The sequence below is a fragment of the Battus philenor genome, unplaced genomic scaffold (genome assembly GCF_028537555.1).
Source record: "Battus philenor isolate CCGP_79_NKW_IND1 unplaced genomic scaffold, ilBatPhil1.0.hap1 SCAF_8, whole genome shotgun sequence".
Taxonomy (NCBI): Eukaryota; Metazoa; Arthropoda; class Insecta; order Lepidoptera; family Papilionidae; genus Battus; species Battus philenor.
In genome coordinates, this window is record NW_027181748.1 from 11,553,715 (window position 1) to 11,576,268 (window position 22,554).

Below are 22,554 nucleotides of genomic sequence, written 5' to 3' on the forward strand. Positions count from 1 at the left end.
GATGACCGGTACTGCACGGCTCGTATGCAGTGACTGCTCGAGACCTTGAATATTTTTAATACAATATATTATTATGATTACTTAGGCTTATACGCTTTGAATGGCACGCCTATACAATAGACTAGCTTAATTTATCATTGGAACATACAAGAGCTGTTCGAATTTTATAACAAAGTACATATATATGTAATTATAATTATCGTAAATCTTCGTCATCGTTATTGATTTTTTAAATTTATAATGATGATGACACTGGACGACCATGACTCATTAACCACAAATGTTCCACCATTGAGAATCCATTAATTACCATCGATGCCGCATCCAATGCGATGTAGCGGTTTTAAACTTCCCGCATCACAGAGGTCAGCGGCATTCAGTGCTACCGGTTCAACTGACGAAGGCGCGATCTCAGAACACCGCACACAACCGAGCAACGCGCACGCTCTATACCCCGAACACATGACGCGTTACGTGAAAAATCGAGTGCTGTAATTGTGTAGCCTGTGAATTAAAGTTGGTGTGGAGAGCGCCGCGAATTGCATCCCGAAACAAGCCCTGGTATTTTTAGACCCATCACTGTCCGGGTTTGGAACTGGTTTTCTTGTTTGCCATCGTGCTATTAGTTTTCATTTTGTTATATTTTATTTATAATCAATGTTGTAAACATACCTAGTGTCTTTACATTATTTGATAATAGTTTTAATTTTTTATCAGTTAGGACTTTTACCTACATTTATTTCGATTTATTCAATATTGAGTATGTATTATTTTAATATAAAATAATAATATATTTAATATAAACATTGTTTTACTATAATATAATGTTCAGAATAAAATTAAATAAATCTAAAAAATTAAATTCTCTGTTCCAACAACACAAGGGATGCCGAAAATAAGACCTTATTACAACTTTTTAATTAATTTAGTTAAACTTCTACGAAAATGAATGAATAAAAATGCACATTATATTTAAAATAAATTAATGCGACATGTAGTAAACTTTCTTTCCACATTATTTATAACCACTTCGTATACCCTTTTGTCGTCTAGCCATTGACTAAGATATATTGACTATGCAAATAGCCTTAGGAATTTATTACTTTGTTTTATTTATTTAATTGACAGCAAATATTACTAATTTTTCACGTATTAAAACCGTAGTTTTATATCTCTTTGTCCGTACTTTACACAGCGTTACTAGTAACATGTACTTTAGCTAGTGTATATGACCTGTTTACAATTTTCAAGTTTATTCTGTTATTTGACTAGCCTTTGTAGACTCAACCCTAATCAGAATCAAAATTAACAACCAAATTAAAAATTAGGTTATTTTATGGATATTTTAATGGCCGGCAGATTTAAAGAAGAAACATATCTGTTATTTGCAGTGTACAAAATGGAGAGATACCAATTCCTATGTTTGTTCGTCGTGGCTGCTATCGGTAAGAACAATTTAATTATTAATTAATTTTACTATCCATACTGTTTCCAACTAATTAAGACAGATATAGTAAAAATAACATACGGATTGTTTATTGTACAGATACAAAAACAATTTATGAGCCGAAAAGAGTGAATGACTCGGCCGCGTTAAGTTTCCTAGTTCTACCGAAACCTCTGTACCTCGCCTTACAAAAGCGCGGTGAGTCGAGGGTCGAGGAGAAAAAGCTTGAACGTCGCCTACACGAACGTTGACAGCTGACTGATGGAACATAGCCACCGATAGTCTCCACGTCTCGCCGCGCGCATGTCTATGGCATGGTACAGCGGTTTCGGTAATACTAACTCTTAGAAGCAAAGGCGCTTAACGACGGTAAATAGTAATTTAATTTTAAGTGAAGTGTCCGTTCATTTTGTCGAGAATCTTTTAGCTCATCGATATGAGGTTGTAAATCGTTACATGCAATAACTTATATAAAGGCTTTTTTCTAAAGTAGTTGAAAAATACGCATGAGTACGATGCCTCTTCATATTCAATTTAGCTAAGATATAATATGCAAAGTAATAAATAATATTAATTTAATCCAGATGTGCGTCCCTCGCACGAAGTTGACTAGAAATATCGATTTATTAATATTCATTATTATATTAATCCCGATGATATAGAGTAGTGATGCCGCTTTTAAAATAATATTTCTAGATATGTGCTTTGCTGACAAAAATTGTATCTCTGTGATTGAGTTATCAAAGCCACATTTAATAAGGTCCTTTACATAATATGTGGTCTTCAAGTCTACTACGTTCATGTGATGGCTAATGATACTCTGCACTAATGACAAAATTTTCGTCACGTTTGCGCAAACGTCTACATCACTATGTATATATTATTAGCTTAGTAAGTCATTATATATTTTCTCGCTTCTTCAAAAAGGAACTCATCATAAATTTTGCATTACTCTATAGTATTTGGACTGTCTTTGCAAATGACTGGACTAGATCGTTGTCATACAAAATATTTAAATAAACGTAAAGCATTTGTCACAAGACCCGATCCTTAGTGTCTATAAATATTCCTGCTATATGCCAAACTTCTTTATCGCAATGGAGAAATAGAATCCAATAACTCTGTATATATATTTCAGAATTACACCATGATAGAAACGACACTCAACGCAATTGTAACAAGGCGACGTACTAACTACTACGCCAATCATGCAAATTTTGCATCTATTTACTTAAACCTAACTGTAATCGGTTCGTGACTGCAAATAGAAAAGTCGTGAGACAGCTTTTACATTAACCAAGAGATTGCTTTAAGGTCAATTTCTAAATATGTATAGATCTTTTTTTTTATTTAAATAATATTAAAATTAATAATAATGCACATACGGCTTAACATAACTGTTAAAAATAATAATAAACGACGGTGTTTAGGTCAGGAGTGCAAACATTAATCATTACGGGTCAGCTTGTCAATCTGATTACAGTTTAATAATGTTCGTGGCAGTCTCTTTAATTCTCAGAATAAGAGTCATGCAATTTTTCATATGGATGATTCACTCTGAAAAACAATTTTCTGTGTTACTTATAACATGGGTGTGATAAATTAGATAAACTTTTTCATAGATTCAAATACTACTATTAAACTCCATAAGCTAAGTTTGGATGAGAATTTTAAAGAGACTTAGGTGGTTTCTATGAAATTCTTTTCTTAATATACAACAAAAGGAAAATAAATCTGTCAAAATATTCTTTTATCGACATCCTCATATAAGGAAGACTATTTTGATTAGATGTTAGACATAACCACAAATTTGACGTTTAGAGATGTTAAGTCCCGCGCATTTAGCTCAGCCACCTTGAAATAAAAGTTGACATTAACCGACAGTCCACTAATAGCACTAGCAACAGCTCTTTAAAAAACTTAATTACCTAAAACTGCACTGTGCAAATGCGGGACTATCAAACGAATTGATGTATAAATCAAGTACATTGATACATTTCCCTCCTTCTCACTATTATTATCTTATAATTAAAATAAAAAGATAACTTACGTCATCGAAAATTTGTCACCCAAGTACAGAGTACATAATTATGTTCAATAAAAATCCCTTTATGACTAATTCAAAAATATGTAACAATCTATACCGACTAAGATACACTTAATTCCGGAGCGAGACACGTCATACGGAAACTTGTTTTTTTTTTTATAGCAATACTATTGGCGTAACGTCTGTCGTACAATAAGTAACTTATAAGTAACTATGCGTCATAGCACTATATAAAAGGCCGTCAGTGAGAGATAATATCTCATTTACCTTAAAACGACCTTTCTCGCTGTTGGCAGCATTTTGTATTATATTTTATCCCTAAAGGTGTTAAATAAGCATATCTTTTTAAACATTAAACTGGGCCAAGTAATATATAATCGGGATTTAGTCTCCATTCTTCTTCCAGTTTCGTTTTAATGCGAAAAATTGAAATATTATATGAATGTATTGTATGATGTAAATTCACTAAGAGAAATAATAATAGAGCTCTAGATAAATTTTATTTTTCTGATAAAATATTACCTGCATGTGATAAAAATGATAAAACAGATTAAAATTGTTAGTTAAGTCTCGCGATGTCAATATTTAAATAAGGCCTATGGTAATCGTAGGCTAAGGTAGTAGTTCAAGCTATCACGAAGTACTTTATATTATATTTTTTTTTATATAGTACCTTATATTTCTAAAGACCAAAAACAAAAACATGTATGTACAATATTTACATATATGTATATACAATATTTTTCCATTTATTTTTTGTATGTAAAAAATTATTTCTTTCGAAATAAATAAGCAGTAAATACTGGGCATACGAAAAGATTGTTTTAAAAATTGTCACTTAGGATAGCTATGTACAAAAAACTGGATTCAACAGAATTCTTGGTCGCTTTCAATACATATTCTTGTATCTTATAACAGGCTGAAGGAGCTAAACAGGTTTGAGACTTACGTTTGTGTTAGTCTCCAATGTGTTAAAAAGCTTTGAAACAATATTATTTAACACACATGCGTTAATAAAATTTATATTTTAACACATTAGGTACTTGTAACCATATGTAGATAAGACTATTTGTGGGAGCCATTAAATATTTATGAACAATTTACTAAAAAAAATCGAATAAAGAGGCAAGGAATAAACAGTATACGTACAAAGGCAGCGGTTAGAAATGTTTATCTTGACCATGTTCTGATTCTTAAATATATAAGCAACGCAAACAACGAGAATGGTCCTATTTAGAATGTAATTTTTTATACTAGAACATAATTTTTCTTTTAGTAATTCTGTTCATTTATGATTATCGAAGTTAGGGGTAACTTTGACAATCATAAATTTTATCGAAGTAATATGTTTAAGTAATAAATAAAATTTATGAATATTATTTTTAAACAAAAAAGATACAATGAAATATTTTGCAAACAGTCACAGTTTTCATTGTTGTTATTTACTGTAGTAAAATCAATTTTTTAGAAATTTCTCTAGGTTATGTATTATCCCAAATAACATTACCGAATGGTAACCCTAAGGCTATTTTTGTAAAGCGATAAACGAGCATTTATTCAATTCACCGGATAAAGAAGATTCTCGACTTTGTTGCCCGCGTGGAACATTTCGTGGTGTGCTACTTAACTGGCGTATCATTCTCCTATACGAGTCTTTTTCTTGCTATATGAATAATAATTAAACCATTACTTTTGATTAAATATCTTACATGTCAAATTTATTAACAATTTTTTTGTCACCGGTAAATACTTTTTACCGCCTTTGATAGCAAAGTGCAGTAAACACAAGGACTCGGTTCAGGACGTAATAAACTTAATTTTATTAACGAATTTGGAGACCGCGGAACTCTTCAATTGCTTAGGTGAACACTGCTTAGAGTAATTGAGAGGACACCCCGGCTCGAACAATCTTTTCATGGGTACTCGATAGCTATCGTATATAAATTTTTTTTCAATACTTCTTCGCTAAGCATGGACAGAAGATTCTTGTCTTCATAAAGATAATCTACTTATTAGATTAAAGAATTAAGTAGAATGTCTATAATTATTTTAATCCAAGATAATTACGGATAATTTGTAATAGTGCATATAAAATAATATAGTTACGTAAAATACGTAATTACTACATACTGTAAATCACTGTTTCGTGCCAATGCATTTTTAATGCTTAGGTTGAAGACGTCCTCGTGAATCTACAATTTATTTCAATTTATTATACATTCTTTTGTTTCTCAATCATTAGTTATTTTCTACGTTTTTGTTTATCAAATATATTGTTATTATTGACGGATGACGAATTTTAATGTTTGTCAGCTTATAATATTTGTAAAATATGTTGCGTAAGAAATTGATAATTTATTTTTTATTAACAGTTCTTAATTGTTAGTGCGGATCTGCCGCGTGGAAAGTTTAACCCACGTACCAATCAGAATGTGATTTATTAAGCGACTATTAATTAATCAGAGTTCATAGTTTAAAATGTTAAATTTAAATGACCATGGCATGCCAAGGGAGTCGATATTTATATATAACGATGCTGTTTACATAATACATTGTATAATGAAATTGCCGTACACATTGTGACAACAGTACGACAGCTTCGCAAGTATAAACAATTTAAGAAAGATGAAAACAAATTCTTGTTGCTTTTATACCTCTGAATAAAAACATAAACATGAAAATCTTACGTTAAAAAATTACGAATGTTTCTTTTAGCTTAATACTATTTATATGATGATATATTATTATTTATATAATTTCAGCAATAGGACGTCCGTTGCAGGACATAGGCCTCCATCAAAGATTTTCTAATAGTAGCGGTTAAAAGCGGCCTGCAGTCAGCGTCTTGCGGTGCCCTTGACATGGTCGTCTGTCGACCTTGTGGGCGGGCCTCCCACACTGCGCTTGCCGCTCCGTGGTCTCTACTCCAGGGATACAAGGCCATAGCGGCCATCTGTTCTTGCATTAAATATATAAAAAAACTTCCACCTATGGATTGAATCATCACCATGAGGAACCATGAATTTATTTTTCGCCGAGTAATGGCCAGCCAAGAATGGATTTTTCGAAAGTCCACTTACAGTAGGGTTTTGTAGGGGTGCTCATTAAAAATACTAATAACAAATTTCATGAAATTATACCAACAAGGCAGAGCAGCCATCCGAATTAATCGGGGTATAACAATATATAAAATACAGGTTTCATATAGATCAATGTCAAACCGAAATCAGGTGATAAGGGAGCTAGTAGCTAACCACAAAAAGTTTATAAAAACAACTATGTATTATTAAACTTACCGATTTGTTTCCTATGAACAAATACATTGTTATCTCTCGACCGATTCAGATCACAGCGTTGTTGACAAACATTTTTTGGTTTTTCCAATGCATAATATGTGATTTTGTAAACATGATAACCTGTATAATTAGGGATACTTGTTAAAATACATGCGTCAGTAAAAATTTGCTAAATAATGTATACATTTATACAGACTCAAGAATAGAAACCTGTCATACGACTCATTCTTGAAGAGATTGTAAATTATCGTTCTAACATATCCTTTAATAAATACTATTCGAACCATAATTATATTTCTTCTACAGCCACATTACTCATTTTTTCTTTCTTCAACACATGAATTAAACAATCTATTAGAGAGGATGGTCGACGATAAATATGTATAGGGAGAATGTCATCAACATTGCCTATGAAATAAATAACTCGACGTCTGATAACGATGGACGGAAACCGTGCATTGACGGAATAATGACGGAAAGCATTAAGGATAAGATACGAGCCACGCTAACGGTCAAGAAACTCGGCACATTAATACATATCTCACAAACAGAAACACAAATAGTAGTTAAATAAATAGAAAATATGGCGCGGATTATTAGAAATGTCTTTTAAATAAGCGGCGTGTATTTTAATAAATCGGGGTGTTATACATTTATTCATATCTTTATCCATACGTTAACAATGAGCAATTTCGCAATTCTGATGAAGCTGGAAGCTTCTTAAATAGACATTTACACACATTTAGTTTACGGTAATTTGTAGCAAAATTATCTTTATTTACAGTATTCACGTTATGTATATCGCTAGCTTTAATATTTATTAAAAAAAAAACAGATTTTCAAATGTATACCGACTGTGTATCGTCATATTTTTTTATTCACGAAACTTCTCTTAAAGAGTCTTAAAGGCCAGACGTTATCTTAGAGTTTCTCTCGCACAACCAGCTGCAACTAAGCCAGTAGGACAGCTAATAGACAACGATACAATCTAACTATTATCCGCATAGTATCGGGCTAAAAATCTAATTTAGTGGCAACACATTAACAAAACCGCGAATACTGCGGTTTGGAAGTATTTAATACCGTTATAATTAGTTTTTATTAAGGTATTCGTTATTTCAGGCCTCGGTTACTCGTGTTAAAGTACTTTCACTTTGAATTACTGGTTTAATACAAATTTCACAAGCAAAGTTTATTACGCTGAGTCATCAAAAATACCTTCGTTATATTATTACATTAAATTTTCCCTTCACTCATCTGCTCTTGGTTTCTGGCACACAAAGACGTCTGTCCAGTCACTGCCCACCCATATCTTTATGTTGTAATATACAAAGCCTTTTTACCTTTTAATTAGGTACGCAACAGAAAAAATAAAAGAGTATCTCCAAAATTAAAAACCTCTTTTAAATGTTGGAAGAAAGTTCGAACAGCCGTTAAGCACACATTCATGTTTACGTTCCACCTGGCCCACTAAGTAAAATCCTCGGCGGAAATGTTTGCTTTTAGCTTATTCAAAGCTAAGTGATAACTCCACGTGCTTATCGCCACTTGCATTTGACTCATACTCACATTACATAAACCTCTTAGTAAACCTGTAATGGATTCCAATGATCATTTAAATAATTACTAGATTTAAATTTTTTTTTTTTTTTTTAATATAACTCTCATTTGATTATTCGTAATCACATGCATTATAATAAAGTTAAGTTAAGTTCTTCTCGTGGTTAGTGTTTATGTGATGTATATGTGTATCTTTATAATTTACTATCAGGCAGATTACAACAAAAAACTTACAATTAGTATACTCTATATATCCTAAATAACAATTATTTAACCTTGAAATGAAACAAAATGGATGTAAGAATTAAGGAGAGCGTTTTCGGTAGTGATAGAGCTAGTTACGTGTAAAGAATTATTATATCTGTCATTATACTATAAATATAATATTATACATTTATTTATAAACATGCTATTATTATTGCATTCATGATGTTGATGATTATAATATTTATCAATTAAAATGATGGTGGTGTTTTATTAGCAAAATTCATAAAATCTATATCTATGTAAATGACGTTTACTCTTATACACAGATATATATTATACGCACATTACAATATCTTTGGAATCATGAGGCAAAGAATTCTGACATATGGTGAAATATTTCCTTTGCCGAACAGACAGCTAATAAAGAATTTTACAAATCCACCCGCGCGGGTTTTTTAGAGGCGGTAATTGAGTTCGCGAAGCGGGCGAGGGACGACTAGCTTTAAATAAAACCTTGTTTACAATGTCAGATATATTAGTATATTAATACAAACGGGTCAGATACTTACACAATAAAACAATGCTTTTTATATTTTAGGTGTCAAATCAACTTCAAGTGAAAATGCATCAGTAGGAGAAAGTACACTTTCGAGTATAATGAAAGAAGCGGAAGATAACAGTCGATACAAAACATTGGAGGCCAACGCTACACTTTTAAAGCTTCTGGTGGATGATAAAGACGGTGTTAGCAGGTATTTCATCAATCTTCTCTATTTCAGCTCTTATTATAAAGTTGGCAAATGGAAGAACACGCATAGATCGTGTATCTTCCTTCCGCCATTATACAACATACGTAAACATTAATACAAGACGACGATTAATAACATATTTGTAACATGAAATAATCTTGTTAATTACTTAAACTGAGAGTGAACTTAAGCCTTTTAAAATTAATGAATAAAAGCCACATTTGAAACACAGAAAATTGGGTCTAATAAAACGATGTTTACCTAATTATATATTTAAGTTTTCATTATATCAATATTTTGTGTATTCAAAGACACCTTGTAAAGCCTATGCGAAAGAATACATATTTGTTTCATTGTTTCAATGCAGTATTGCACTTGATTTTGCTACTTAAAGACTTAAGAAGTATTATACAACCATAGTAAAATTTTATTTCATAACGACAAAGACACACAAAGTTCTAGATATCGGAACACAAGCTTCTCAGTAGCAGATAAATACATTGCGTTTACTATGTTGCAACAATAACTGATGTATAAGTGCCTGATTGCAAAAACAATCGACTAATTATTTCTTGTTACGTCATCTAAGCGTAATAAACTAAATGATACAATGAAAGAACATGCACATTTTGAAACATTCACCTTTAATGGCTAAACCGGCTAGATAAATTAAGACAATATCTTTATTACATAGAAATATAATTTCTCTTTTTAATAATCGACGAGTAACGGCCATCATGAAAGCGGATTCATTGAAAAAGTAATCAATTAATGATGGTCATTTTAACGACAATAGTCACAATCAATAGTCAATTTAATTCTACATTTCTGTGCATCACGATAAAGTATCATGACAACAGGAATGATATTTATAAACAATTTATTACGTCATTAGGCAACAGTTTTATTAAATCCTGTTAAAATTTTAACTTCATGTAATAAATGTGTCATTTTCTCACATAATGGTTCGGTATAAAGTAAATACAGCACAGAAGATATTTCAAGCACCTAACGACTTCGACCGACGCTCTCAGCAGGAGTCCTTTATGGTTACTTAAAAGAAGTTAAGGGTAAGCATCTAGTTCACGGACCCTTCCGCTCCGTGAACTCAGAACCGATGAAGCTGTAAAAGCCTTAGGGCTAACAGCATTAACATCTTCAGAAACAATAGAACAATAGATAAGGGTAAGCGCATTCAGCGCTCTGCCTTCTTCAACCTGATGAAAAATGCAAACAAGCAAACAGCATTTACGAATGAATTGAAAACTAGGTTCGAATGAACAATTGTTCAGTTACTAATATAACATTTAAACTGAAAAACCTGAACTCAATAATAATGTAAACTTTTAAAAGTAGAAACTTGGATGTAAATTATTATACGATCATATAAGATTTTGCAAATTAATTGCAACTTTATGATTATAATTGACTATTAACGATGTTATCCGCAATATGAAATTTAACATACAATCTTACTAGTCCACGTACATTCATTAATCTTGGTCGTTTAGTTTGAATATTAAATGAAGCAATAATAATAAATGACCGTTAGAGAGACTATTTCTAAGATTAAATGAAGTTATGACTGTCAGCTTAAAATTTCTAAGAGGACCTTGTTAAATTAACAAGAACAAAAACGAATAAACAAATTTTAATTCGTCTTAGAGATTAAATTCATGTAATTAAGTCACTGTGAAAAAGTGTAAGTGTAAGATGTAAAAGAATAATAGAAGTAAAATATACTTCGGACAAACAAGTTATAACTATCGTATTAATTTGCAATAGCTATAATACATATCCCGCAAGTTGGTGAGATGGTTTAATGTCAAATAACATTAAAAACAGAATTGAGACACAACCATGTTTTTTTATTGTTATTTTTAGTTTGTGATTTTTATCCTGGTTAGTAAACTCATCCCAATATGATATCATAAATGTTCACTGTTAAACCATTCAGCAATCACTGACCAAAATTGATAAAAACAAGACGACAGACAATCTGCGAAATGATCTAACCGCTTCTCACTTTGATTCCGACAAAATTGTTTGCGTGGTACTAATATCGTACAGACCAAATTACAATTGACTTGAAAGTGACTCTCTTTTTTTCTATTAGTTATAATTTATATCGCTAGTGTTTTTTACTATATATTTTTTCACTTTTATTAAGCGCAGACAGTTGGGAGAGGGTTGCCGTTATTTGATACGGATCTTTCTTCTCCCAGCTACGAGTGACTCTCTCTTAGCTCGATCCTACGTGCGTTTTATCAACACATGATGCACATTCTCCTCAACGTAAACTTAAGTCTTAAATAATTTAACGAACGGCTAACTTAAATGTATAAACCTCTTTTAGTCATTGCCATAATTTAACTTAATTTTTAAATAATTTTCTTTAACGGTTTTTTATTCAGTGTTAACTCTGTTAGAACAAATATAAACCCGGGTGGTTTCTTGTTGTTTACTTTAATTAATATTGTAAATCCTTAGAGAGTTAAATAAACGAAAATTAAAAAAACAATTTCATCAAAGTCTGTTTTCTAGCTCGGAGGTGTTTGACATGCTGCATTCCCGGGACGATAATGAACAACATTTAGATCTCCCTACCTTCCCGGAGGATCTGGAGGACGCACGAATCGACGTTACAGAGATGCCGGACTCTGAAGCGGAGTTCTTGCAAGGTTTGAACAGCGCAGAATTCGTAAATCAACTATTTATAATATTGGTAACAGCTTTTTCGCGAAAAACCATAAAGATACCTTTGCGACTTCAATATCTTTAGCCAACGATCCGCGTTTTTACTGCGACAGCTTATATGTTACACAGGAGAGTTGGCTTAAGAAGTTTGTTACCGACCAAGACTTGGTTAGCGCAACTGTTTACCTTGAAATTAAGTCGCCTAATTATTTGTATTTTAAAAGATTCAGTTAAAAAGCGTGCCTTTTTCGACAAGTCTTTTATCGTCGTATTAAATCACTTATTAAGAGACTATTGATTATGCTACATTTGTGTAATCAAAATACTCAATAATCAGTAGGCAGATTAGACTTTTTCCAAAATGTATCTATTTGAAAATAAGAAAAATCGCTTGTAATTTTCACAAAATTACTTTATTTAAATTTTCACAAATCCATTAATAATTATTAATACTTTTTTTTGCTAATTTTAACATCATGGAATAGTTTGCTTTCGTCTGTGGTTCCGTCCAAAAATGTTGTGGATACCTTAAAGAAAAAAGTGTTAGATATTAATACTTCTTACTCTCGATTGACATTGTTGCTGTCAGCCCGAGGACTTTTACAGCTTCATCGGAGGTGAGTTCACGGAGCGGAAGGGTCCGTAAATTTAAAATGAGACATTACTAGGTTATTGCGATATTAGTACCATCAAAGCTAGTGAAAGCTGGTAAGCGCATTTTAAAATGTTGTAATTAATAGAGCATATAACTTTCCCATCTGGTCTTGTAGCAAAATACATCATAATAAAAAAAAAACTTTTATTAGTAGTATGACTCATATAATACTATACATATATCTTTGACTATTGCTCGTGTATTATAGTCGACAAGCAGTAATAATCAATATTTTTAACAAATTTTTATTTTAATTTAATAACTCTTAATAAAATTACCGCCTTTTGTATCAAAATTTAATGAAACAGAACCGTTTAAAGAATACGTATAGCTGTGCAGGTTTTTTTAATTTCATTATTCTCTAACATTACTTAATATTCGTATAAAAATTGGCTAATATTTAGAAATCTCAAGCAGAGCGCGGCCATCGTTTAAATGTGCTGGAAATGTGTAGTTGCTTTTTGACTGACGTATTTACGAGATCAAAAATGATTAAAATTTTTCATCCATTAAAATGTAACAGAATAAAATTCACACGCTTACTCAATTATCCTCATTCTTTTTTTTTCTTTGATACCAAAATTATAAAAGTAATCATAATAATAATATATGTAATCCTAATAAATGTCACAAGGATACATAATAAAATAAAATAAAAGACTAAAAAAAATGTAACACATTAACAAGAGCATGAAATAAAATTCAAATCATGTTTTACTGACCTGTTTTGTATTCAAACAAGTTATCAGTTATTCAAGTGTTTTGATCTCGCTAACATTTAATGTACCTATACTTCTCTATCAATATGAAGTGGCAACAACAAAGTCTGCATACAGATAAAGCGGCAGCTTTAACATCCCTGCAAGAGATTATGTAACTGATGACGGTAAACCTTTAGATGGCAATACACATCCATTTGTACCTACTAAAAAGGCAGTTACATTACGATAGACTAAAGTATAAATAAATAAAATAAAGCATGCAGTGGCGTACCTAGGGGGGGGCGGTGGGTGCGGTCCGCACCGGGCGGCACTTCCCTTGGGGCGGCATTTTTTATATTTACTTATAGTTGTAAAAAGCAACTTTATCATTTCAAATTTTTTTTTTTCTTGAATAATAAATGATTAATTTAAGATTAATATTGGATTTATATAAATTATGATTAAATTTATGATTTCTAATATTATTCCTCGGTGTATATAAATGAATTTTAGTGTAAATTTTGGATTCTAATTCAAAAACAAGATAATAATTTTATTTTATTGTATTGATTAAAATTCGTTGAATTCGTAAAAGGATCTTTACGACTTTGTTCGGCAATTTTTCCTAACTAAAATTTTTTGATGTCAGTTTATAAATGTCATTTCTTTTGAAAAGTTTATATGATTACTTTGAAGTGATATATCAATAATTTTTAAATCAAAAACCACTATTTTATTGACATATAATAGAAAGGGCGGCAAACTGGAGATCGCCCCGGGCGGCAAAAGTTCTAAGTACGCCACTGAAAGCATGATATTTGATTATTAGTCTATAAGTAATTTTCTTATTCCTCTCAGCCAAGTGCAAACTTATCTATATTAATTTGATGTATTTATTTATCATTGTATTGATAATTATGTATGACAATGTAATTATTATTAGCATATGTGTATATAAATAATAAAACTGTATGTATAGAACAAAACTAATGTATTTATATACGTACATCTCGACTACACACTACTCATCCTTTTTATATTTCCATACTATCTTTGTCTGCAGGAAATTATTTTGACTGAAAAGACAAGCGATCATATTGTACCAGTTTTTTAATTATCATGCATCTATTTATTTTTTCTGAACTTATTGTGACAATAATATTAATATAAATTTAATAATAAATAAATCGAGCAATTTACCATTTATTAAACAATTGATAGAAATTCATTCTTTTCTCAATATTTTAATGTACTAATATGTAATAAAATTAACAATTTTCTTTGTAGTTCCTGGTGAAACAGTACGTAAGGACTCACGGAGATTACAATACGCAGGTACCCGAGGCGAGCCCATCGGCGTCGCCGCTGGTATCATGGTGTTGGTGACCTGCTCTATCGTGTGTCTTGCCTACACTTCGCTTATAGTATGGAGAAGAATCTATCTGTAAGTTGCTACAGATGGTGTTTTTATTACCTTTTAATACATACCTTAATTAGTATTTTTTTACTTATTTTGCATTTATACTCTAAAGCAAAGGTTCCCTAAAAATGGAGTATCACAATTCGTAAGCGTGTTCATGAAAATTTTTCAGCTTTCGTCAGTGAAATACTGAAAATGTTGACTTTACTTCACCTACCATTGATATTTTAAGAAACTCAGCCACTGTTACTTGTAAAAACGTGCATGTTCGACATTCAGTACAAAAGACTATGATAGAAATGCAGCTTCAAGGATTTCAACGGAACCCGCTAAATTTTGAAAATAGTCTATGAGAAATCTGGTCTGGGGATCCGTCCGTTTCTACATAACTTTAGAATGTAGGTTATGTATTAAGTTATTTAGTATTAGAGAGCTTCACTTACATTGTATAGCCTTACGACACGTTTTCTATGACGTCCGTATATTTTTTTAAATATGGTAAAAAATCTTCTGAATTACGCACTGAATTTCATAACTATGTAACTCTGCTAAAGATAACTAAACGATAGTTTTATAAAAAAATAATGTATGTTTTCTTTTACTCGTACTAGTCAAATCGCTTTCCAATAAAAATATTCTTTCATAAACTACTGTACTACTAACAAAAATAATGTATATACTTTCACCGATATATTTTACCAACCGCTGTGTTAAAAAAATGAAGCAATTGTATAAGACCTCAGAAATAAGCTTTATTGCTGTATGTGACATAAATTTTTTATCTATTCCCAACAAAGTTTCCATATCAATGTGAATAGGTTCACGTTGGCTTTATTTTGTGGCTTCTCGTGTAACGCGAGGAGACATTGTGTGGGGTAATTTAATACGTATCCCCAATGCACCGCTGCGTAGGAAGCGCTCGAGTGGGACGGAAACTGCGCTGTTAAACTTGTTAAAAGAACGAGTTACACGCTCTTAAATTGTTTTATGGACTGGACGAAGTGAAGTAAATTTTTACCTCGTTTAGGCGTAGACATTCGGGAAAGCGCCATGTTATGTAGCCGTTATTGATTATATAGCTGTTATTGATTATGTCGTTGTCTATAGACTGCTTTCGACTTTTCAGAAAGATGATGGTCTCAAGGGGCTGGTTTTCGCAACCAAGCGACATTGCACTCATCAAATGATGTTAATTTTCAGAAAAAGAAATGGTCTCAAACACGAACTTCTAAGAAATGAAGAAACTGTAGCTGAAACGAGAATTGAAGTAAGTAAAAAAAGATATATCTGCTTCGATATGTATAACTAAAATTATTTACAGTCGGTTACTTCTTTATGCGATAAAATTATATATCCATGTACGATTTTTAGTTTCAATATTCTGAATACAATATGACTTAGAAAAACATATCACCTAGTCTGACTAACGAAAGTTAATAAGGCAAAGGCGGTAAATTTGAAAACTTGATATATTGTCTCTAAATGTAGAACGTATTTACGAATTTGTACTTGCTTATTTTAAGTTTAAGTATACTTTAAAGAAACTTACTTACAATATAAAAAAACGCACACAAATTCGTAATAAAGATCTAGTGGCACCGGGAATAAAAAACAATCTTTTTAATAGGAATTTTAATCTAGTAATTTATCCTCCGTGATCTTTGAAATTAATTTAAAAATCGTAGCGCCGTGTAACCATACGGTAGACCTTTCTTCGAGTTTATTCATTCTTGCTAATTTATCCGGCAATTTGTTAAAATTAAAAAAGAGGTTATAAGGCTGTAGAACTTGATTTTAAATAATACGTTTTCAATATAAACCTCGTCAAATATCACCTCGTTTTTTCTTTCATTAGACACGTTGAAACAATATAGAACCGTCTATTCAAATGATGGAGAATAAATGTTTTAGTAGGTTATACATATTTGTGGAGTTTTATTTTCGGATGGTTTGTATTCGAAAATACAACTTATGTAAAGAAATTATTTGCCTACTAAAAAAACTATAAAACAGGAAACCGAACCGAAATTCCAGCGGACTGTTATCTTCAAATAAAAGTTAAATTACACAGACGACATCTAGGTTTTTCTTTTATCTTATATTGCCATGATATATATACACTATGATAGGATTCTAGGATATCTAGGATTCTTCCTAGGGCCAGTAAGTCTTAAGGTGGTAACAAGACGAAGGTATAGTAGAGAAGAAGAAGAAGTATGTATATTCATTCGAGCTTCGTCCGTATTTATGCCGATATAAACGAACAATTTTAATTCCGTGATATTCCCCTTTTCGACACATGACATTCACTATGACATTAATTGTGTGTAATAAGAAAATATATCTAAAATAAATTTTTTATTCAATTAAAGTTTTGTTTTAGCAACTAATTAATTTATAATAGCCCGTTCCCATAAAGTTATACTCCTCTCATGTATTGGCTTATGTTGGACTTGGAACCGAAAATTTCCACGATGTTACAGCTTGTTGCCTACACTGTATTCGCCAGATAGAGTTAATACAACCAATGATCTACAATAATTTATCTCACTCGTTAGACATAACTAAGTATACGCTCATAATAGTGGCGAAATATTAGTCTACATTTCTTGTTAACATTTTTGAAATTTTGTTTTTTTATTTGAAAATTATATCGTATAGGTATGCTATGGAGGTCGTGGAATCAAAAAAAACCAAAGTAATAAACCATAAGACGAAAAAAACGATAGACAACAACAATATTATTTATCAAGTTATAACTTACAGAGCTTTTAAAAACGTAGCCATAGAAACTCAACTTCAGATTTCTTTACAATTGTTGACGCCCAATACAATCATATGTCCCTCACACTTGCTTACGATAATGCGGTTTAGAGCTATATAAACTCTGTCCGGCGATTATAGCATAGTGCCCAATATACGAAATAGTATAATTAAATAATTAATATATAAACAATTCTGGGACACTGGTGACAGCAGCAATGGCTTAGCTTAGGCTAGTAAAAACAAGAAATTCAAAAATTAAGGTTTACTGTTCGTAGCACCTGTTGCCGATTACGATGTAAGTTTGCCTTCTTAATGGTGAGGAGCATAAAGACGATCTGTTGCTTCTTGTTTTATAGTCAAAGAAGAAAGAAGAAAAAAGAAACGTCATTAGAGTATATACAAAAATTTTTAAATTCATTAACATCAGCATGTTAGACAATAGACGCCCACTGCACGGAATATTCCTCCCCCAAAGATCGCCACAATAAATGGTGTTGTGCTGCCCGCATCCTGCGACCTCCCCCGTCTTTGTATATGCCGTCGGTCCACTTGTTGAGGACCTACCCACACCGCGTCCACAGGGTCGTGAACGCCACTCGAAATCTTTTCAGCCACAACAGCCTTTATAATTTTAATAATATAGGGCAAAACTTAAGCCATATTTGAACTACTAATCTTGTTCATCGTGACTGCAAAAAATTTTTTAAACGATGTAATCGTATGAGGAAAACTTTTCAATGTGAATCGAGGCGTGGAGCCAAGTGACCTTCAAATCTCGCTCACTATTGCAGAACATGTTTTTTGATATCAGACAAGATTCGCGGGTTATCTTTCTTCCCATTGATAACCTCTATATTTTTATTTGTTTATATAATGTAAATAAAGCGTAAGTACGTCAAATTTTAACTTCACGTTTTTGTTACAGTTGTAAAACCGTCACCAACCAAGACATCTCAAGCGAAGTTAACTTTCACTTCCTACGAGAAATTTAGAACGAGGAATTCTTATTCGACACCTGGTTATAATTTACTTTTTAAAAATTGTTGAACTAAAGACTGAATTTTAACACTTGTTTATAACCATAAAAGAGATTTTCGACCTAATATAACACTAAGTTATAGCTATGTCGTGCATAAAAATAAAAAAGAAAACAAGATTTAAATGTAATCTTGCCAACTACACAGAAATTTATTAAACTTTTTGAACCTACTACCTAGTGCCATATTCTGAGCATTATTTAAATATAACACTCTAATGCATAATTAAATTAGTGTCAACATATATTTGTATTACTCATAGTGATCTTTATCTTAAGAATCAAAATATATCTGTGATTTAATAATTATAAGATGAATATTTTTAAAGTAATATTTTAGTTTTGTCAAAAAAAAGAGATACAATTTTAATTATTTATTGTAAACACGTAGTACATTTGATTCCATTACTTCAACAAACAACATTATATAAAATGAATATTAGTAAAAATGTGAAAAAAGTGTTCTATAAATGAAACTGAACAAATATTTTGAACAAAAATGTTTTTAGTGATTGGATAATATTTTGGTAACTTTGTTCTTCAATGTTTAGCCTGGACTGGCACACCTCACACTTTGCACTAGTTCCTTTAATTTTAAATGTAATTTAATCTATATCACTTGCCTTGTGTTAAATACTAAAAGATTAAAACATAATTGTCAGTTAATCCCATAATTATAAATTCATATATATTATTTAATAAATGCATTACAAATGCATTTATTTTGTTAATAGCAAAATATCAAAGTGTCAAGTGTGCCTTTCCAGCAAAATCATATTTTTATACCTATTATCAATCAAAAATCAATGTACATTTTGCAAGTGTTTTACTTATTCTCCTTATGTCTAACAACCACTGGTCCAATATTATCACCTGTAGCTTTGTTGTGAGCCCCATGAGCACCATCACAATATGGCCACTGAAAATAAATAAATATTATGTACAATAGAGAGTATGGAACTTTATGATTAATTCATCAAAATGTTGGAAATTTACTACTAATAGCTTTACATATGATATCTTTTGACAAATGTGTTAAATTAACATATGAAATATAATACCTTGTTATATAAAGGTCCCCATAATAAATAGAAATAATGTATGAATGAGACCGGAAATATCATTAAATAGATTTACTGGATAAATACGGTAAAATCCTAGCCAAAATGCTTGTGAACTTAGGTATTCATATATAATGATATATGATACCAATGAACCTATAAAATCAGTGGGGTTAAAATATTTGCCCTTTTTTCTTATCCTATTGGAGTGGTGACCATTGCACTCTCCTCCCCCAACAAGGTGGACAATCAATCTTGTAACGGTTGTCAGAAGATACTGGAAGCTGGCTACTTTCAACAATGGTTCTCCAATGCCTGAATTAATCATGATGTTATCCAATTTTAAATTTACTTTTTTACATTTAAAAATATGTCAAGTCCCTATGAAAATTAATGTGACAGCAAATTCAAAATTGTAATAAAACTATTTTCTTCAAAAATGACTTTATATTTCATATTTGTTTGTCATACTTCACTATTTACACAATAAATACTAATTAAATATGACAATAAAATGAGGCCGTATCTGGTATTATTATTTTGTTACTTAGTTCTACAGCCAGATATTTGCATTTAAGAGATATGATGCAGCAAATAGATAAACACAATGAATGTGTTCTTCAGAGGAAAAGGGGAATTAGTATATTTCTCATAACACAATAAAGTGCATTTACAGAAATCCTTTTAACACATTCCATGCCATGTGGAGCATATACAACCCCCATTGTTCACAAAGGATTCTTAAAAAATGAATTGTAGGGCCGAATACAGAAAGCTTCACATCATATATGCACATATACCAAAATTTATAACCCTTTCCCATTGATTTTTGCAGTATTGAAAAAGTGTAAAGCATATGTCTTAAACACCTTTTTTAATTTTTTAAATGTGTGTTGTATGCCCCATGAGGCTAGTATTCAATAATTGCTGTGGCATGGAATTTGTTCATTAAATCTATTTTATAATTATATTCATATGAATAAATAATGTTTATTGAAACATTAATGTTATATTTTTGGTGTAGAAAGTGCCATTTGATGCAATTAAATGAACAATTAAATTAAAAGTACTATCATTTTCTATAAGTTTTTATGACATTGATTTAAATATCTGAATAGACTTACATTTTTGCTCCTCCAACATCTACACAAAGATGCTTTCTCTGTTATATCTTCAATATCAATAAAGTCAACTACTTTATTAATATCCTTTCTGATGCATGGATTTATTTGTCCATTACCCGCTTCTTTGGCTTTCTTGTATGTTTGATATGAATAGTAAGAGATACCACCCACAGCAATAGTAGGTGGCAGTAAAGCAAGCCAATCTTTTACTAAAATAACACCAAAAATATAGTTTTAATATTTATACTACAAGAACCATAAATTTATGTTAAAAAGAACAATGTGAAAAGCTTCCCCTGTACATTAATTTAGAATACAATCTCTAAGATACAAAAAGTACCTTTACAGATCACATTTTTTTATATTAATCATCTACAAGTTTTAATAGATTAATTTAAAATTTTTTGAATTGACTTCCAAGGATAATTCATTGATTGTTGCATAAGATAAATAATGGCAGTAATAATGAAAGATTGTTTTGTTATAACTCAATTCATATTCATTGACCCTCTCTTAATTTTACAATGTGACTCATTGTTATTTTACTAGCTCTAGAAACAATCACTGTAAACTTTGCTTTATATTAATATTCTGAAATATAGATACATTCATAAAAAATAAATATATTTAAATAACATCTTTAAAAAAGTCTAATAATTTGTATTAACAATATTTAATATTATCAATCCCAAGGTTCCCTTTGATAAAGAATTTGTAAGAACAAATATTGTACTGGTGTATTAGAAATAAAAATTGCTATATGCTTAATCAACTAAATCACTTCAGGGAATCAACATTATAAATACTAGCGTTAAAACTCGCAAAGCTATTGCTTAACGAGTAATAAGTAAAAACGGGAAAGTGTTAGTAAAATTCAAGGACGCTAACAACACAATGAAAGGTGTTATGTCCGTAATTATGAATACCAAAGGGTTTAATAATTAGTACAAAGGCAAAAAAATAGTTTCAACACCTTCTTGAAGAAAAACTAGAGCTTTAATCGCTCATATCTTACAAAAGGAAAAATTAAAATTAATACCTCCGAGCCGAAACCAACCACCAAAAGAGTCAGGAATTGGCAAACTAGCCAAGTAATTAGGAATAGTAACTTTAACTACATTCGAAACAAAATACATTTTGTGGCAATTAAAATTAAGGTGACTATTTCTTGAATTAAGGGTATTATTACACAACACGATTGATTTATCAAGCGTCCTGCAGAGTTACGTTCTAATCAGATAATACTCTATGAATGTTCTGAATCTACTTGGCATCCTGTCAGTATACACTTGGCATCGTGACATTTCAATGACAAGTGTCGTAGTGATGCTATTTTAATGAGGACCATACCAAAAATTGCCTTATTCTATATATCATTGAAACAAACTACAACACTATACTTAAGCTAACGAGTAATAACAATTACATAAATATTCTAATTTCATTAAAAGTGTAATAAAATTAGGACATCATTTCTTTGGTAGCATTTAAATTTATTCTACTTCTTTTCTTATATACTAATAAGTTTTAATTCAATAACTCACAAGATACATTAATATATATCATAAAACAATAAAAGCTGCGCTAAAATGCAATTTTAATGTATTTGTGTGTAGTCTGACTATTTCAGGTAAACAAGGATGTTTAAACATAAAATCGTGCCTTTACTTCTATGTTCGATTAAGTTATCGATGTTGTTATTATGAAGACGTTAAAACATAAATATTGATAAATTGTAACTTCATAAAATTGCTCTCTTTTAAGAAATTTATATCTAAAATACTGATG

At 31.0% G+C, this 22,554-nt stretch overlaps 2 protein-coding genes across 5 annotated transcripts; one reads left to right on the forward strand and one right to left on the reverse strand.

Moving 5' to 3' along the window:
- The first annotated feature begins 394 nt into the window (after positions 1-394).
- LOC137931666 (uncharacterized) lies at positions 395-20,786 on the forward strand. Of its 4 annotated transcripts, none has more exons than XM_068775144.1 (7): positions 395-616; positions 1,392-1,445; positions 9,156-9,309; positions 11,851-11,987; positions 14,647-14,803; positions 15,980-16,046; positions 18,471-20,786. In XM_068775144.1, exons 2-7 carry the CDS (start codon positions 1,400-1,402, stop codon positions 18,474-18,476), a joined length of 567 nt encoding a protein of 188 aa, XP_068631245.1. In that variant the 5' UTR covers positions 395-616; positions 1,392-1,399; the 3' UTR covers positions 18,477-20,786. The 4 variants fall into 4 exon arrangements, with proteins under 4 accessions (XP_068631245.1, XP_068631248.1, XP_068631246.1 ...); XM_068775147.1 differs by having other exon boundaries at positions 14,695-14,803; XM_068775145.1 differs by having other exon boundaries at positions 395-587.
- Cisd2 (CDGSH iron sulfur domain 2) lies at positions 18,947-22,050 on the reverse strand. The gene is made up of 3 exons (XM_068775148.1): positions 21,806-22,050; positions 20,767-20,975; positions 18,947-19,500 (listed from the first exon to the last, which is right to left on the reverse strand). The coding sequence occupies exons 1-3, from the start codon at positions 21,900-21,902 to the stop codon at positions 19,408-19,410; spliced, it is 399 nt and encodes a 132-aa protein (XP_068631249.1). The 5' UTR covers positions 21,903-22,050; the 3' UTR covers positions 18,947-19,407.
- Between the last annotated feature and the right edge of the window lie 504 nt (positions 22,051-22,554).

Coding starts and splice junctions, on each gene's coding strand:
- Cisd2 (XM_068775148.1), bottom strand. CDS start 21,902: ATGTATTTTGTTTCGAATGTAGTTAAAGTTACTATTCCTAATTACTTG. Junction 20,976..21,805: donor TGGTTGGTTTCGGCTCGGAG/GTATTAATTTTA, acceptor GTGTTATTTTAG/TAAAAGATTGGCTTGCTTTA. Junction 19,501..20,766: donor GATGTTGGAGGAGCAAAAAT/GTAAGTCTATTC, acceptor ATTTATTTTCAG/TGGCCATATTGTGATGGTGC.
- LOC137931666 (XM_068775144.1), top strand. CDS start 1,400: ATGGAGAGATACCAATTCCTATGTTTGTTCGTCGTGGCTGCTATCG. Junction 1,446..9,155: donor GTTCGTCGTGGCTGCTATCG/GTAAGAACAATT, acceptor TTTATATTTTAG/GTGTCAAATCAACTTCAAGT. Junction 11,988..14,646: donor TGAAGCGGAGTTCTTGCAAG/GTTTGAACAGCG, acceptor TTTTCTTTGTAG/TTCCTGGTGAAACAGTACGT.